A 17,540-nucleotide genomic window follows, 5' to 3' on the forward strand; every position below is an offset into this window, starting at 1 on the left:
TGCAATGTATTAAAATGTAAAATAAATAAATAACTTTAAAAAATGCTTTTGCAGGCCAGTACACATTTTGTACATTACTTCAATTAGTGGAAGCTGTTTTTAAATTTGCTACATTGAAAAACTTTTGGTTGACTTGATTTTCTTTTTAGATATATTTCTTTTTTTTTTTTTGACCGTATAAGGAAAACAAACCACCCACACAATGCATCAGACTGCCCACACACAATCAGACACGTGCACGTCTCTGTGGGATAGCGCACCTTTGGCCTTTTGCAGCCTTCCATGAATAAACGAAGTCCTTGAAGGCCAGACGCCTCCCACAGGACCGTTGTTGTAGCGGGGAGTCACAGCACGGCCAGCTGCCGGTGTCTGGGATCACAGAGAGCCTTTCTGGGCTGATGAGTGACTTACAGAGAGAAAATACTGTATTTTAACAGATCCAGCGGCGGATGATTCCAAAATGTATTTCAACACATTCTCAATGAGGGGAGTATTCATCGGTGCATTGCGATGAAGCTTGAAGTGCAGAAGAGATCAGGAGAGTGTGGGAGCTTTATAATTAAAATGGAAAAAAAAAAAGCAAAAACAACAAAAACTAAGGGCACTTTACACTTCAAGACACATTTAAATAATTTAATAATAAAAGGCAAAAAAAATTTCTGTTTAAACACATATGGATATTATTTTTTATTATATTTATATTATTTTTATTTACCTATCAGACAAGTCAGTGATCAGTGCCCAGATTTGTCCAGTGAGTCACAATAATAACGCAGCCTTACATGAGACCACGTAAGATCCTTTTGAAGAGCTTGCTGCCCTTTAACCGAGCCCTCGTCTGTTTATTCAGGGTGGATGTGAGCTGTAGTAAAGTTTAATCCTAATCCATCTGCATTTCGTTTTGAGTGAGTGATTACAGTAGCCTGTTCGAGACACCTGGCTCTGATATGCCCCAGGGCTTTGACTGATGCATGGATGTGTAGCTGAGAAGAGCTACAATATTACAGACACCAAACCTGCAGAGGAAGCGAACAATGAGATAACATATTTTAATAAAATATTTTTTTTTATAGTTGTATCATTGCAGCCAAGGAGTTTTTAAACAAAATTGACATATCTACAAGCTGAGGAAGTCTGGGGAGATAATGAAAAACGGGTGACTCCTATAGGTGAGTTTTTTTTTTTTTTTTTAAGTCATATTGGCTGTTTTAAGCAAAAAATAAGAAACAACATGTCCATTGAATGCATTGAAATAATAATTTTATCTTTTGTCCTTTCATTGTTTAGAGATTTCATTCAGCATCTGTTTAATGAGTTGGAAATGGTAGAGGAGTGTGCTACTTTGTGTGTAGATAATTTATTGCTGAATAGTTGAGGTTGCAAAACCCAAGGTCACATATCTCAGACTTGATTTTTCTGACAGGGAAAGCAGCAAATGATCATGGGATGCAGCATGGGAAAATCCAGAATCCAGCCGAACAAATGTGACAGAGGTGCAAAGTTTTTCTTTCATCTCTTAATTGAACACAACTTTAAACAAGTCCTCTCTTTAACTTCTGAACTTCAATATAATATTTTTTTTTGGTCATTTTCAGTGAGCATTTCTGTTCCAGGTAATTTTATTTACCTTTGTCAAGACCTTAATTATCAAAATCTGTACTCAGACTTCTCATTTTGTGTTTAATTGCTGTAATCTTAATCCAAATTTCATGCATTCGGAATAGCTGCCACGGGTAGGCCGTTTTCTTTCCAGAATATTTATTTTGAATTAGTACTCCAGGTCAAAGCGTTCCAAACACCCAGAAAAAAAACAAAAAAACACTTGTTGGTTCTTGGAGGTGTTTTATTATGTTTAAGAAACTTTCTTCTGAAGCTTAACAGCTTAGATATTCTAAACAACTAGTTGAAGAACATCCCTTTGGCTGAATTTCAGAGAAACAATGCCACTTAGACACGTTCCTGATGTTTCCTTCTGCTGTTTCTCAGCAATTAGAGCAGCTTTGCTGATCCAGCGCTGGTATCGACAGTATGTTGCCAGGCTGGAAATGAGACGCAGGTGCACGTGGAACATCTTCCAGTCTATTGAATACGCAGGCGAGCAAGATCAAATAAAGGTGAGGTCAAAATTTTTGCACAGAAAACATTAGCCTCCAATGTGTGAGTAAAAATATTTATAAATATTTATAAATATTTATACCTTGCAAAAGAAGAAACCTTGTAAACGTTGTCACTGTGCAACCACAAATTGAATGCATGTTATAAAAATTTTATGTCACAGAAAAACACAAAGTGGTGTATAATTGTGTAGCTATAATCTGCGGCCCGTTCAATCCATCCTCAGAAAGTGGAAGGAGAATGTCACAACCACAAACCAATTAAATTATGGCTTCCCAGCAAAGCTGACAGGCTGAGGAAGGAGATTATTCATTGGCAAAGTAGCCAAAATGCCCGTAGTTACTCTTGAGAGGGTGCAGTGATCCACAGACATAGATTGGAGAATCTGTGATGGTAACTATAATTTCTACACTCTACAAATCTGAACTTCATTGCATAGAAATAGCAAGACAGAATGGCAGTACTGAAGAAAGTCAGAAAAGTTTCCTTTTTGGAGTTTGCAATGAACCACACGGATGACACGTGGAAGAACGAGTTCTGGCCAGATAAATAAAAAATAAAAATAAAAAAGGCTCAGCCTTGATAAAAAAAAATAAATAATTTTGAGATGTCTGTTGTAAGAACTAAAGCACTCTTTGGAGCCCCCTGCTGGTTCGGAGAACCCAAGCAGCAGTTTACTTCATGTTCTGTTTTGGGTCAGCTATGAAGAAACAAAACCATAATAAGTCCATTTAACTGTTTTTTTTGTATGCAACATGTGTTCTGTAAACTAGTTCATGCTCTTTGTACTATTGGTTGCCTTGATGTTAGTGGACTGCACATTACAATCAGTGAGTTTAAGTTTAGAGCTATCTTCATGTAAATAAACATGTAAAGAAATGTTTTTCTTTATTAAAACTCTGGTTCCTCTCACAGCTGTATCATTTCTTTGGCTTCTTGATGGACCATTTCACCCCAGCCAGCAGTGAAAGTAAGAGAGTAATTGTCAGCTATAAACACTTTAACCTTCCTGTGCAATATCTTTTATTTATCAACAATCTGCTCCTTATTCCAAGATTTAGATTCACTTTCATATTGATCCACTTCCTTTTTACTTCCTCTCTGTGTTTAATGAAGGAAACCTAATATCTCACATCTTTCGTGAGAATGAGGTCTGCCATGATGCAGACTGGGAAAGATATTTCTGCTACAAAGACATAGAGGTACCGGACAGCTACTGCGGCCCCCACTTGACTTTCCCCATGACGTTCTGTGGGGTGTCCAAGCTAATGGAGGCTTTCAAGCTGAAACAAGTAGGTGCATTGGTTCATGAAGATGTAAGATAGATTAAAAAAAGCCCAAATGAGAAAAGAAGATAAAAGCAGGTGCTTCTAGGTTTTCTTGGATAATTTATACATGTTTTTCTCCCAGCAGCAGCTCCACGCTCGTTATGTTCTGCAGATTCTTGGAGAAACTTGGCGACTTCTAAGAATCCTTCCAAACATCAATCATGTATCGGTCTGCCACACTAAGGAGATTACGATATGTGGTACACTGAAGCGGCTCTTTCTAGGATCTTCCACTAACGTTTTATTTTACTGCCTAAGTAACATTCTGTTTACTACAAATGTGTTTTTGTTCTCAGGAGATTTGCATGGGCAGCTTGAAGATCTCCTATTGATATTCTATAAGGTATAAAAATATATATAAAATATATCTCCAGTCAGGAAGTCCATCTTAATTTCTTTTTTTTTTATCAGAATGGTTTACCCTCATGTGAGAAACCTTACATCTTCAATGGAGACTTTGTGGATCGTGGGAAGAATTCTTTAGAGATTCTGCTCATCCTGTTTGGGTTCCTGCTTGTTTACCCCAATGAAGTGCATTTGAACAGAGGGAACCATGAAGATCACATTGTTAACTTGAGGTAAAACCTTCACTTTACCTTTACACTCCCAATACCTTCATGTTGCTTAAACTTACAACATTTTGTCACATTACAAGCATAAACATCAATATATTTTACAACATTGCAGACATTTGTGAAATAGAAGAAAAATAATCCAGAATTTTTTATATATACATATATATATTTTTACAAATAAGAGTCTGAAAAGTGCCCCCTTTACTTTGACATGCACAAATAAAATCTAAATCAACTGAAAGCCTACAAAGGCCACTAAATTACAAAACTGAGTTCACTTTATACAGATGTTCTGTGAAGGCGGTCAGAGGTCTTCTAGTGAAGAAACACTGAAGACAAATCAAGCACAAGTTGTGAACAAATTAAAAGCCAGGTTGTGTTATGAAGCAATATTCTAATATTTGTATATCTCGTAAAGAATTGTTCAAGCCCTGATCCAAAAATGGCCTTTGTAGAGGAGTGGCAAGAGGACGGTCATGGTTGGAAAATGGCAAGACCCATTTTCAAGTTGACACATGTCACGTAGGGGATAAAGGAAACAGCTGAAAGATGGTGCTCTGGTTAAGACTATTGTGGTACAAATTGAATATTTCTCAAAAACACTGTTTACCTGAGCACATGTAAAACATAGTAGAGACAGCATCTTCTTGTGGGGATGCTGTCCTTCCGCAATGACTGTAGGAAAGCTGCTGACGTTGTTGTGGAGTTACTGCTTGCAGGCCCACACTTTCATTTCTGACCTCCTTTAAAAATTTTAAATGAATACCTTGCATATATAATTTGCACTAGACTAATGTTCATAATCCTAAAATGTGTGATTATATTAATGTGTTCTCTTCAGGTATGGTTTTACCAAGGAGGTCTTGGGAAAATACAGAGTGAGTATGCAACTTTATACAGCTAATAGCGGCATGATGAAACCATGGATTTTAGAGCAGATTATGCCATATGTTGAATTGACTTTCAGGTGCACGGCAAGAAGATCCTAAAGCTGCTCCAAAAGATCTTCAGCTGGCTTCCCCTGGCCACAGTGATCAACCATAAGGTCCTGGTTGTACATGGAGGAATCTCTGACTCAACAGACCTCGACATGGTCGCCAGGATAGACAGACACAGAGTGAGAGAAGCTTCCAGTTTAAGTCAGATTAGAGTGTTTTGTACAATACAAACCCAGGAAAGCTAAAACTGTTGAACCTGTGACTGCGCAGTACGTGTCGGTTCTACGGCCTCCTAAAGTGATCAGTCCCACACTCAACGGCAACAAAGCAGGGAGCGGCAAGAACGAGGACGCGTCTGGACCAGCAGAAGGCCGCCGCCGGGTGCGCTCCCTGACCCACACCTCGGCCCAGGGTCAGAGGAACAACATCCCGCGTCGCTCCCTCCACAACCTGCCCACCAGTGGCGCCCAGCTGAACTGCTCGGTGGAGGACGAGCTGAAGAAGAGGCGCAGGCTGGCTGGGTTCGATCAGACCTACAAAGAAATGAAGACGTTGGACTCTGACTCAGACCCGGAGTTTGGAGAACCCACAGAAACACATGGGCATGAGTGGAAACAAGTAAGACTGTAGACACATACAACAATTCTCTTATAACAAGTGAAAGATAGAAGGATCATAGTGCTTAAACTTTAAGATAACAGTTTTTGTTTTTGCAACATAATGTTTTAGTTTAGTGTCCACCATAGTAGAGGGTAGTGTGTATTTAACCTCTCATTAATTGAAATGTTTTCTTTAACATTTAATTATTTTGTTGTAATTTTTAAGTGCTCATTGATATTGACCTCTTTTTTTCCATTTTGCCCTGATATTGTGATACTGGGGGCCTAACCAGCAGGGCATGTTATTATTTTCCGTGCAGTGGAGTGGCTGACTTCGAATTATTTTCAGACCTCTTTTATGTTTTACAATCTCCTTTCTAAAGGCCCCATGACTCCTGCATGGTCTTCATTCTGACTTCAACACTCAGGCATGCACCAGACTAAATGTTGCTTCAGAATGCTGAGTGATGATGTTTTCATTTTTCTTGTGCCATTTAAAAAAATTATTTTAAAAGACCCATATGTCCATTAATCAGTGTCATATTTTTTCAATGTTATTTTTTATGTGAATGTGTTTTTATCTAACCAGTGATGTATGCACTCAGATAGTGGACCTTCTATGGAGCGATCCGATGCCTCAAAATGGCTGCATTTCCAACGAGGTGCGAGGTGGAGGCTGCTACTGGGGGCCAGATGTGACTGAGGAGGTGCTGGGAAAACACAACCTTCAGCTTCTCATCCGCTCCCACGAGTGCAAACAGGACGGCTACGAGTTCTGCCACAATCGCATGGTGAGCACAGAAAGAAACATGGTAAAAAATAATAATAATAATTAAAAAAAAGCAAAAACTCAAGTTCTGGAGGGAAAAACAAGAGCTCAGAGTGTCCCCTGCCTTCCCCCTTCATTGTTACGACAGGTGCTGACCATATTTTCAGCCTCTAATTATTACGAGGTGGGCAGCAACAGAGGAGCCTACATCAGAATGGGTCACGATCTGGTCCCTCACTTCATTCAGTACCAGGCCAGCAGGACATGCAGGGAGCTGACCCTGAGACAAAGGTGAACAGCTTCAGCAAATAATCCAACTAGATTATTTGGCATGGAGGCTCAAATTTATGAATATGAATATGAGGACCTATTAAGCAGCACAAAAGCACAAAATCAATTTATTTTGTCACTGAATGAGAGAAGCAGGTTATTTTATACTTTTGGTGTAGTAAAAAATGGTTCTGCCTGCTTTCTATTCTGTTATCTAACTTTAAAAAAAAGTTTGTGATAAAGTAAAAGTGCTTCTTACTACTAATAGCAAGAATTATTGCTATTATGTATATTATTTGATACTATATTATTAAATAATATCAAATAATATCAGATTAAGTCTGACAACCCTCTTGACATCAAAAATGCAGTGTTGTAAATATTTATCCATGGATTTGAGTTGTAACAACTATCTTTTTAATATAGCTAAGAATTTCTTTGCTCTAAGCAGGCGGTAATATGTTAAACAACAAAATCAAAGTTATTTTAAAATACCCAATTATTTTGGGTTGAAATTTCCAATTTTATGTTCAACATCAAGGATTCTTTTCATTATTTAATTAATTTGAATTTTACTAAACAGATTTGTAGATTCAAGCAAATACCCAAAGGAAATTCAATTAACTAAAACAAAGGTTTTTCCAAGAAAATTATGTTTCTTTGCAACTTCAGTCTTTTACTCCTATTTGTAAACTGAAACAGTATTTTGACGGCTTTCGGATGTTTTTCCACCAGTGTTGGCTGGACAGAGAGATCAGCCCTGCGAGCGCTCAGGCAGCAACTGTTTGTGCACAAGTCGGATCTCATCGGTGCCTTCCAGGAGTTTGACCCAAACAACACCGGTACAGAAGTAGCAGAACCACTGATCTCAATACCAGTTAATGTGACAGCGGCCCCCCGAAAAGTATCTCTATTTATTTCAGGGGTGATTTCTCTACGCCACTGGGCGACAGCTACAGAGCGAGTGCTGAAGCTGGGTTTGCCTTGGAGGGTGCTGCGCCCCCAGCTCATCAACAGGGCCCAGCACGGCATGGTGGACTACCAGCAGTGGATACGAGAGCTCTCCATCACTGAGCCCAAACCAGAGGTGTCTTCTTTAAAAACATCTTCCACTCACTGCTCACACGATTACTTTGAAACATGAGAAAGTAATTTCAAACTCCTGGCAGGTGTCAGATACCAGCATCCTGGAGACAATGTACAAAAACCACTCTAACCTGGAGACCATCTTCCGCATCATAGACACAGATCACTCAGGTGAGCAAGACGCAGTGGACGTATTTTTCATCTGTGGAGGGCCAAAGAAATGCTAAAATGTAGGAATAAATTATTATATTCTTACTTTGATCCTTCATAGTTAAATTTAAACAGGAAATAAATAAATATCTAAAATAAATGAAATAGATCTGTAACCAATCATTTACATTTGTCAGCTGATCACTAAAGTAAAATATAAAGGTCATTGATATCATGTTGAACCAGTTTTTTTTTTCCTGGTTTCTGTGTTGCGTTGCCACTATCATGTTCTGTATAATTAGCCATGACTTTTAAATTATTACTGAAATTGTTTAACTGGCCATAGAAAAACAGGCAAAGCCGCCTGAAAAGGTATACCCAAACTAAATCAAATTCAATTCAAAAATCACCAAAATTTTAACCAGATTTAGAAATAAAAATGCATAATTTTCTTAAAATTGTTCACTAGATTTTTTTTTAAATCACGTTTAATGAACCATGCTGTAGTTTGCAATTTTAAGAAAATTATGCAATTTTATTTCAACATATTTTCCAACCTTCCAAAGCAATTAATCACCATTTAATCGTGATATATTCAAATTCTCCCTGCAGAACAAGAACAAATGTTCTTAAATACTGAAATATTTGTGTTTACTTAAATCCTTATCTACAGAGGTTATTTGAAAGAACTTTCAGATACTGTATATACATGCTGGATTTTAAATGAATCTGCTTCCAACCTAATGTTATTGAGTCACTTCTACTAGTAGTTGACACTCCTTTTTTGCTCCATCTGTTAAACTTATACAAATCAACGAGACACCAGCCCAATCAAAACAATGGTTAAAGTGTACAGTTCTCCCATTCTTCTAGGTTTGATCTCTTTCGAGGAGTTTCGTCAGACTTGGAAGCTCCTGAGCTCCCATCTTAAAATGGAAATCAGTGATAAGGCCATCACTGACCTGGCCCAGAGCATGGACTTCAACAAGGACGGCAGCATTGATATCAATGAGTTCATGGAGGCCTTTCGCCTGGTCGACCTCTCCACACATGCTTGATGGAGAGAAGTTGGGAGTAATAGGTTAGATGATTTTTTTTAAATTATTTTTTGAAAACCACCAGTATGAAAATCAGGCCAAACGCCTCGTCAACCTTAGTTGTTTTTAAATGTGCTGCGTAATTAAAATGAACGTTTGACAGTGTTAGCTTAGTTAAATCATCTGGACCCACATTTTCTAATGGGTAGGTTATTTGGGTGCATTATTATTTCTCCATCTGTTTCATAGGTGTTTCCTACATACTATAGTTCTACTGTGATTTTCTACCACAATTTTATACTTAAACATTGCCTATTTAGTTGGTGAAAGAAAATAAAGACATTCTCTGATCAACCATTGTATATGGGTGCCAATACTTGATGCCTAATGACTTAAAACTTTTAACCATGCCTGCAGTTATTCAAAATCATTTACTTTTTTCAGGTTGTTCATTCGATAACACAGAGACCCATTTCTCTTAGTCACTCTTCAAAATGGAAAGGACAAGACACCACCAATAAGTCAGGAAACGTTGACAATAGCTGCTCACCTAAAATTATCTGTACACAGTTCAGAAAAACAAAGAGGAAAAGAACCTCTGACCCATTAAACACAGTGGAGGATCTGTGATGCTGTGGGCCTGTTTCTTCTCCACAAGCCTTGGAAGACCATTTTAGGATAACCTGCTAAATATTCATCTAAAACATCCAGAACTCTTACCCTCGAGGACCAGAACTGACTTTCTGTTGAACTTATCAAACCCATTTGTAAGGTTCGCTATAGCAACTCATGCAAAAAAAAAAAAAGATTCACCTTCCTCATGTCTAATTCTCATTGACTGGAGTTTTTTGTTTGGAAATGTTTTCTAAGGGTTATTTTGTCTGTAGAGGTAATTGCTATTAATCTCTCTGTAAAAAAAAAAAAAAAAGTCTATTTATAAACACCGAAGGCATTCTAGTTATGTGTTGCTTCTTCTACACATCCGACAACATGTTTAGATCTTTGTGTGTGCTGGATAACACTACAGACCCTTAGCATGTGGGTGACCCTGTTGCATGAGGGGATGTAATCGGTTTGAAGGAGCCTAATAAGTTCAACTGCCAATCAGCCTTTTCACTCCAGCAGAGGATGCAAATCCAGGACATAAACCTATCAAGTGAAGCCCTGCTTTGATGAGATGTAGGAAAGCACTAATCTAAAAAGGTAAACAAGAAATGAACCCACATTATTACAATAACGATGCAAATCAATAAATCCAAACACACGAGTAAAGAATGCAGCCTAGAAATGTCTCTACAAAACAAAAAGCTTCTACTGCACCAATGTATAAAAGGAGATATAGTTTTTTTAAATTCAAAGATTTATTAATATTTTACTAGTATAAAAAAAAGAAATACAAATACGTATTAACATAGTTTTGAATCATGCTGTGTACTCCCACAGCTTACTTGCTAGACGCGCTCCATAATCTGATTTAACATGAGGGAAGCCTGCTTTTATTAGACACTGTTGAGTCTTCTTTAAGCTGTTTAAATCGGCCCAGACAGCAGAGAATGACCACTCATCCAAACACTCAATTATCACACCTGCAAAAAAAATGAGATTTTAATATCCTTCTGTGATGAAGGTTGGTCTGGGTGAGAAGTGTCCCTTTTCAGACTGATAGAGGGTCTGAACACGTGTTGAGGGTGGACGGGCGACCTCAGCTCAGGATGCCCCCTCTCATGTGGCCGCCATCGCTTAGTCCATGTTCTATGAGTTTGATGTCCTCCAAGTCATCTTTAATGACGCTGATCAGGTGACTTAAGCCTTCTTGTTGCTGCTTTAAGTGCTGGAAATGTGAGGCAAGATAAGAGTGTTTCCGTTAGAAAACAACAAACATCTCATCTGGCTTTAACTCATATTATGCAGTCGGTGTAAAACAGGCAAAAATATTTCTGAGTAATTCTTACCAATCTGATAAATAAAAGCCTTAGATTTATAAACAGGCAAAAAGATATCCTACTTGTTTGATTTCTCGGAGGAGATCTGCATCGACGTTGTAGCGCTCTTCTGATCTCACGGCTCCAAAGTGGTTCTGCATTCGAATTTGAGACATCAGCTCATTCAATCGACCCTGGATAGGATTAAAAACAAACACAAATTACACATGGAATAAAAAGTGTGTCTAAATTACAACAGGAGTTTGATCCCTACGAGTGAGAAAGACTAATACACTACTTTAGATTGACTGTTTTGAGACTGGAACTAACGATATTATTCTATCGATTATTCAGATAATTAAACAGATAAAAAAAAATGAACACATTCTGTCTCAGATTTTCACTTAAGATTTTATACAATATTAGAAATGCATTAAAGAGACACAAATAAGTAATCCAATACCTTTTATTAAATAAGAAAACATATAGCTTATTGCCCAAAGTGCAACAAGAAAGCATTCCTTTAGTGAACACTTGATCATTAGCATAAACCAATTAATAATTAGATGCAAAAGATGCTTCATAGGAAATTATGGATTTTCCAAAATTTGAACCAGGAGAATCTAAATCTATGACACTTTCAGAGTTCTGGGTAGAACATACTTATATATATATATCTTAAAATGCTAAATGTATATATTTTTGTACAGTTTTGGCGTAATTACTGTTCTGACAGCGTCGTTCTTTCAGCAATCTGTATGCTTATGATTCATCAATCAATAAAATAGTTGAACATAATTGACTAATCACGATTAATCGTTTCAAACCAATTCTGATCAAATTGTAAAACCTACAAATGTGATAATATCCAAGCGACATTATAAGTCTACTTAAAATGAAACACTTCAAAAAATAAGGAAAAATAAGGCTTCTTATTGGACAGGACACACTTGCCTTGAACTGTGTGGGTGCATTGAGTTCTGACTGAATGGTGTCCAGCTGCACCCTCAGATGCTCCTCATCCACTTGGATAGCGTAGCCGCTTTTTCTCTGAATCTCCTGCTTTATTAGTACCTTCCAGGAAAAATATGCCAGAGTTATCGAAGATGAATTTATAGAGCTGGGAGAGAAGCGGACGGCGCCAGGACATTCCAACTTGATATAATTTACACATGCTGCTCGATGCGGTTTTGCTATTTGTGGGAGAAAGAAGGGATCTGAAATCTCCCTGACAAAATATGGGTCAGTAAAGTGGGGTGGAGACTGCTTAAAAGTTGTGTCTGTGTCATTCACAGTTTTATGTTTTTGTTAACTAGACAAAAGAAACGCACACATATTTAATTAAATTGAATGCAGAAACTACCTGCAGCACCCTGTGAGACAGATCCATCAGCTTCCTCTTGTATTGAGCGATCTTGGCTACAGTTGTTGCCTGGTTCTTCTGCAGCTCACTGATGTCATTGGAGATTATCTGAAAGTGCACAAAGGCGGCAAACAAAGACATCTCATTAAGAGACGTTTTTTTTTTTTTTTTTTACCTTTAGACTTTATCACCTCCCTGCACCTGCATCCATCCCTCATTGTGGCCTTGTTGTGGCCAAGTTATAGAAAAACTCTTGGAAAGATGTTTGTTATGAAAACTCCCTAGATTTAGATATAAAAGTTCTAATTCCATCTATGCAGGTGCTTTTTGAATGTTTTTCCGCTTCAGATTAGGTTTATAAAGTAAAAACCCAAATCTTCTGTAACTAAACCCAACTTCACAGTTATTTCCCTTAAGTCGCATCCAAATTAAACCACACTGGAGTTACAAACACAAGGACCCAAGGTTATCCAAGGCTTTCATTTGAAGTCTTCAATAAGGAAACATTTTCTGAAACACTCTTCCTCCCGCTGATTGCTCTGGTATTTCTAATATTTCATGATGAAAACAAGCAGCTGGCAGTGAGGATTGACTGGATATCTGCGTACCGTCCTTGACACCAGAAGTCTGCCTCAGAATTCCTTTTCTAATAACCAGGTGGCTTTTGCCCATTTTCTTGCCTTTTCTTCTAAACCAGGGGTGTCGCACTCCAGTCTTCAAGGGCAGGTGTCCTGCAGTTTTTAGATGTGCCACAGGTACAAAACACTGGAATGAAATGGCTTAGTGACCTCTTCCTTGTGTAGATCAGTTCTCCAGAGCCTTGCTAATTACCTAATTATTCCATTCAGGTGTGGTGCAGCAGAGGCTCATCTAAAAGTTGCAGGACACTGGCCCTTGAGGACTGGAGTTTGACACCTGTGTTCTAAACCTTTGCTAAATGTAGAAACAAAAAGCAAAAGATATTTTTACTTACATCCACTCTGGTCTGGTGTTGCTTGGTCATCTGCTCCTGGATCTGCAATCTGCGGAGCAGCTCCTTGAAACCCACCATGGGTACGGGGATTAACCTGAACATTTATGGAAGGCGGTTCAAGGACAAAACCTGGGATGATTTATGAGCTCTTTGGACAGAAGCAAGAAAAAACTAAATAAAAAAAAACACATTCCAACTTACTTCTCTGGGTCAGGGTTGTCCACCTTAGCTTGTTCCCAAATGATGGGATCCACACCTGGTGATGGTAAAAAGGAGGTAACGCGGTTAGCTGGTTTTAACAACAAAATGACCGACCTGTTGGTAAACATATGTCCACATATTTACCTGCAGGAGCGTTCTGCAGCAGCTGTTTCAGCTGTGCTGGGGACAGCTCTGTGCGTGTTACTGACATGACCACTCCAATCTGGGTGAGCTGAGCCTTGATGTTGGCCTGCTCCAGGAAGGTGAAGAGCGTGGAAGCTGGGATCCTCTTGGAGGTGCCATTGGGGGAACGCTCCACCACATAAATGATCACCTCTGTCCTGGAGAACAGATGAAGCAGGAGGTAATTGTTCAGAATGGGTTTATAGTCCTCAGGATTTAGGAAACCATGTAACGTTAGAGAAACTTACTGATCGTTGGGCAGAGCTTTAACGCCCTCTACATTGACGGTCAGAGTCTGGTTGCTTCCCAGAACCTTGTGCAGTGACTCAACCAGCTGCTGCTGCTGAGCACGAACATCAGGCTCCTTTTTATTCAGAACCAACACCACTAAACCATCTTCGTCCTTGCTTACTGGGACACAGCTATACCCCACTGCCTGCAAAAAGACCAAAGATTAATACAGAATCCTAGGGCTGCCTAGGTAAGCCTTTTTTATACAATGTTAGACAAAAATGGTCAATGAAAAACATAAAAACATGAACATATTGTGTTTTTAAATATCATTTCATTCCCCACTCCAGTCTCTGGATATTTCCTTTTTACTTTTACTTATCTGAACCTGCAAAACACTTACATTTTAGATTTTTCCAAACTTAAAGAGTAGAAAATGAGTGAACCAATTATCCCTAGTTTACCTTGAACCTGCAGAAAGGGTTCTCCTGAGTAAAGTCCACTGGTAGGTTGTTGTTAACATAGTAGCCCTTCCCTGTTCCCCAGTAAGCCTGCAACTGGTTCCACTTGGCAAGTATGGAGTCGCGTTCGTCTCCCAGAAGAGTGGGGGCTGACAGAGCGGTCACTTGCTGGTAAAGCTGGGTTGGCTGAGCTTGACCCTGCTGCTGGGCCGGCTGGCCAAACAAGCCTCCTGTAGCAGGAATAGTAAAAAAAAAGGGGAGTGAAACACATAGTCATGCTGAGATTTATGTGCAATCTAGTTAAAATTGAATAAATAAATATAAATATCCACATTTCTTACAAAAAAAAATCTAACATTTTGAAAAAGCTACAATTAAGGTGCAGCTATAAATAACTGCATTTGCACAGATATTCCCAAACCTATTTATTTTATTATTGACCTTGTTGCTGTTGTGTCGGCTGGATGTTAAAACCTCCAAAACCGAGGCCAGTTGTTCCTAATCCAGTTCCAAAGCCTGTCGCTCCAGCAGTGGCACCAGTTCCGAGTCCAGATGGGAATCCAAACCCTTTGTTCTGTGTGTTACCAAACAAGCTTCCTGAAAAACAATATTAAGAAAATTATCACCTACAAGAGAACCATCTTTAAGGTCGGGAATGTTTAGAAAATATGTTAGCTTTGCAGGAGGATCACTAGATCAGTCAGGTTTTTGTCCCATGTTCTGGGAGACAAAGGGTGACATCTAGTGGCAGGTTAGTGTAATTCATCAGCTAGTAATATTTAATAGTCTAGGGTTGATTGATAAACAGTCTTCTCTGACATAATTTCACAAGGCTGGTTCAGAGAGAGGGATACAAAATTAGAGGAGTATTGGCTCCTCTAATTTTATGACAAGTGCACAGTTCTTGTATAGATACAGCTAAGTATTCTAGATCATTACCCTGACCAAATTTTAAATGCTATATGGTTTATATTTAACATTTCCCTGTATTTTTAAGAAGTCATGATGCCTTCCAGTTTAACCAGGTTCCCAGGGCCTTCAGAAGAGAAACAGGCCCACAGCATCACACCACTCAATCATGTCTGAATGAAGTGTGTGTGTAGCCTGAACACCGAAATCAGGTGTACTGCTCAATGGGACCGCTCCATTACTTTTGGCTCTCCAGTGACCACTTAATATAAAGGTGTTGTAGAAACAACTTAAATTTACTGTCCATTGCTATGATTCCAAATTTAAATTTGGAAAATGTAAAGCTGGATGTTTTGAGCTCCGTTACTGACCTGTTGTATTGGAGGGGGCAAAGTTGAAAGTGGATCCTGGTGCGGCAGCAGTTGTTGTAGTTGTCCCAAAGCCACCAAACGCACCTGTGAAGCAATGGGAATGAGGACAAGTTAGATGAAAGAAGTGACAAAAAGGGGATGAAAGGAAAGCAAGAGAACAAGAAAGAAAATACAGCCTATTTGATGGGTAGCAGAGAAGAACAATCATGACAAAACTTTCACAATAATTTGAGAAGAATTTGACAAATGATTTCCATCTATTTTTTTCCTCCATAAAAACACATTCCGCATGGGCATCAACAGGCATGGGTGAATAACTCAAAATTTTTCATGCAAATGTTGTGACTTAGAATCACCAAGTGAGATGAAAGAAAATAAAACATCACTGCACCGCACTGAGGTGGAAAAACTAAACAATAATGCATAATTGACAGGCACAAAATGAAGTGAATCACAAAGATCCTCTACCTGTGCTAGCCAGGCTATTACCAAAATTGAAAACAGAGCCAGCTGTGGTTGCTGTACCGAAGCAACCTGTACTGAAGCTGATTGCTGCTGGGTTTGCATTTAAACCAAACCCCCCAAAGCTAAACCCACCAGCTGTGGTGCTTCCAGCTCCAAGCCCCCCAAATCCTGCAGCCAAAGCAGGCAGGCAGCGAAGAAAGAGAGAGTAACACGGAGGAGATAAATGACAACGCCAGAGCTCAAGATTACTCTGTATTATTAACAACCTCTATATTCCTACAAGGAGGGCGATCTAAAGAAACAATAAACACCTTTAATGCTTGAAATAGGACCTTCATCTCACCTGTGTTGGAGGCACCAAAACTAAATCCTGTGGCTGGTGCAGTTGTGGTCGTGGCTGCGCCAAAAGCAGGAGCCGTCAGAGCTGAGAAATTCAAACAAGTCGATGATTAAAATGATACACAGACATAAACACAAAATAAGACAAAGATTCATTAACTCATATATCAAATTCTATACATTTTATCACGTTAAGAGTGTAAAATTGAATGTATTCTATTAGGATTATGTGATGGACAAACACAGAGTATAATTGTTCAATCGAAAAACCTGAAAAGTTTTTGCATTCGTCCATTCTACTTCACAATCCAGTAATAGTAATTTGCTTTAGAAGTAAACTATAAAGTCCACCAGTGTGTACTTGTTATCTCAATATCAAATACAGTTGTTGTTGTGTAAAGGCCTTTATTGAGGAATATATATAAGTTCAGGAAGCATGCATATGTAAGTGAGAACATGGTGGAAGGACATCTTGTCCACACTTAAACCCCAATTAATTATGAGTTTAAGTGTGGAAAATTCAGGAGCTGTGGGGACTTACTGCCAAACCCCGAAGAAGCGGTGGTAGTGGTCGCTGTCGGGTTAAAACCAAACGTTGTTGAAGCTGTGGTTTTGGCACCAAACTGACCAAATGAAAACCCGGACGTCCCTTCAGAAGAACAAATAAGAGTTCAGTTACAATTACATCGGGTTGAAGAGAGAACAAACTAAAGAGAGGCATGGTTAGTACGGAGCAAATGAAGACGCATCCTAAACCTTCTCAACCAGCAACAGAAGTCAATGCATGTCTTTACTACAAATTTCACTTTTTCCAAGCCATATGAGTTAAGGTCACAGGAAATATATCTAGGAAGTTTATCGTTAGCTTGGTAGCTTGGTTACCACACTGCTAGAGACGTCGAGGGTTAACGGTAAGTTAGCTACAACGTTCAGCCAGTCTGAACATGTTATAACTTAATTTCACGGCAACCCGCGTTCGTAACACACGTGTGACAAATCCTGAGTTTAACAAACCCTGGTCAATATTGCTCATACCTGCCCCTGTGTTAGTCGCGGCACCGCCAAAACTGAACGCCATGTTGACGACTGTCACCGCAAGCACTCTTCTTCGCCTTGTTCTCCAGTCAGTAATCCCTCTACAAAGTGGGGAAGTACTGCCACCTTGTGGTCGTAGCTCAGATAAAAACGAGTCGACAACAACAAACTAGAATAAAGTAAAACAGAATACGGAAGCGCTCAGATTCACATAAAATAG

At 39.0% G+C, this 17,540-nt stretch overlaps 2 protein-coding genes across 3 annotated transcripts; one reads left to right on the forward strand and one right to left on the reverse strand.

Annotated features, from left to right (window-relative positions):
* Positions 1-929: 929 nt before the first annotated feature.
* ppef2b (protein phosphatase with EF-hand domain 2b) lies at positions 930-9,780 on the forward strand. Its single transcript, XM_032569444.1, has 19 exons — positions 930-1,169; positions 1,424-1,493; positions 1,596-1,613; positions 1,725-1,733; positions 1,987-2,114; positions 3,031-3,085; positions 3,232-3,407; positions 3,529-3,643; positions 3,740-3,786; positions 3,855-4,021; positions 4,860-4,896; positions 4,986-5,135; positions 5,227-5,574; positions 6,161-6,346; positions 6,473-6,615; positions 7,330-7,436; positions 7,518-7,681; positions 7,764-7,851; positions 8,704-9,780. Exons 2-19 carry the CDS (start codon positions 1,436-1,438, stop codon positions 8,886-8,888), a joined length of 2,181 nt encoding a protein of 726 aa, XP_032425335.1. The 5' UTR covers positions 930-1,169; positions 1,424-1,435; the 3' UTR covers positions 8,889-9,780.
* A 660-nt stretch (positions 9,781-10,440) lies between these two features.
* nup54 (nucleoporin 54) lies at positions 10,441-17,453 on the reverse strand. Of its 2 annotated transcripts, XM_032569445.1 has the most exons (15): positions 17,321-17,453; positions 16,827-16,934; positions 16,290-16,370; positions 15,950-16,114; positions 15,482-15,565; positions 14,643-14,798; positions 14,205-14,431; positions 13,758-13,945; positions 13,471-13,667; positions 13,327-13,381; positions 13,126-13,219; positions 12,153-12,260; positions 11,744-11,863; positions 10,873-10,983; positions 10,441-10,698 (listed from the first exon to the last, which is right to left on the reverse strand). In XM_032569445.1, the coding sequence occupies exons 1-15, from the start codon at positions 17,361-17,363 to the stop codon at positions 10,570-10,572; spliced, it is 1,866 nt and encodes a 621-aa protein (XP_032425336.1). In that variant the 5' UTR covers positions 17,364-17,453; the 3' UTR covers positions 10,441-10,569. The 2 variants fall into 2 exon arrangements, with proteins under 2 accessions (XP_032425336.1, XP_032425337.1); XM_032569446.1 differs by lacking the exon at positions 15,950-16,114.
* Positions 17,454-17,540: the final 87 nt, after the last annotated feature.

This window comes from Xiphophorus hellerii, chromosome 8, assembly GCF_003331165.1.
Source record: "Xiphophorus hellerii strain 12219 chromosome 8, Xiphophorus_hellerii-4.1, whole genome shotgun sequence".
In the NCBI taxonomy this organism is placed as follows: Eukaryota; Metazoa; Chordata; class Actinopteri; order Cyprinodontiformes; family Poeciliidae; genus Xiphophorus; species Xiphophorus hellerii.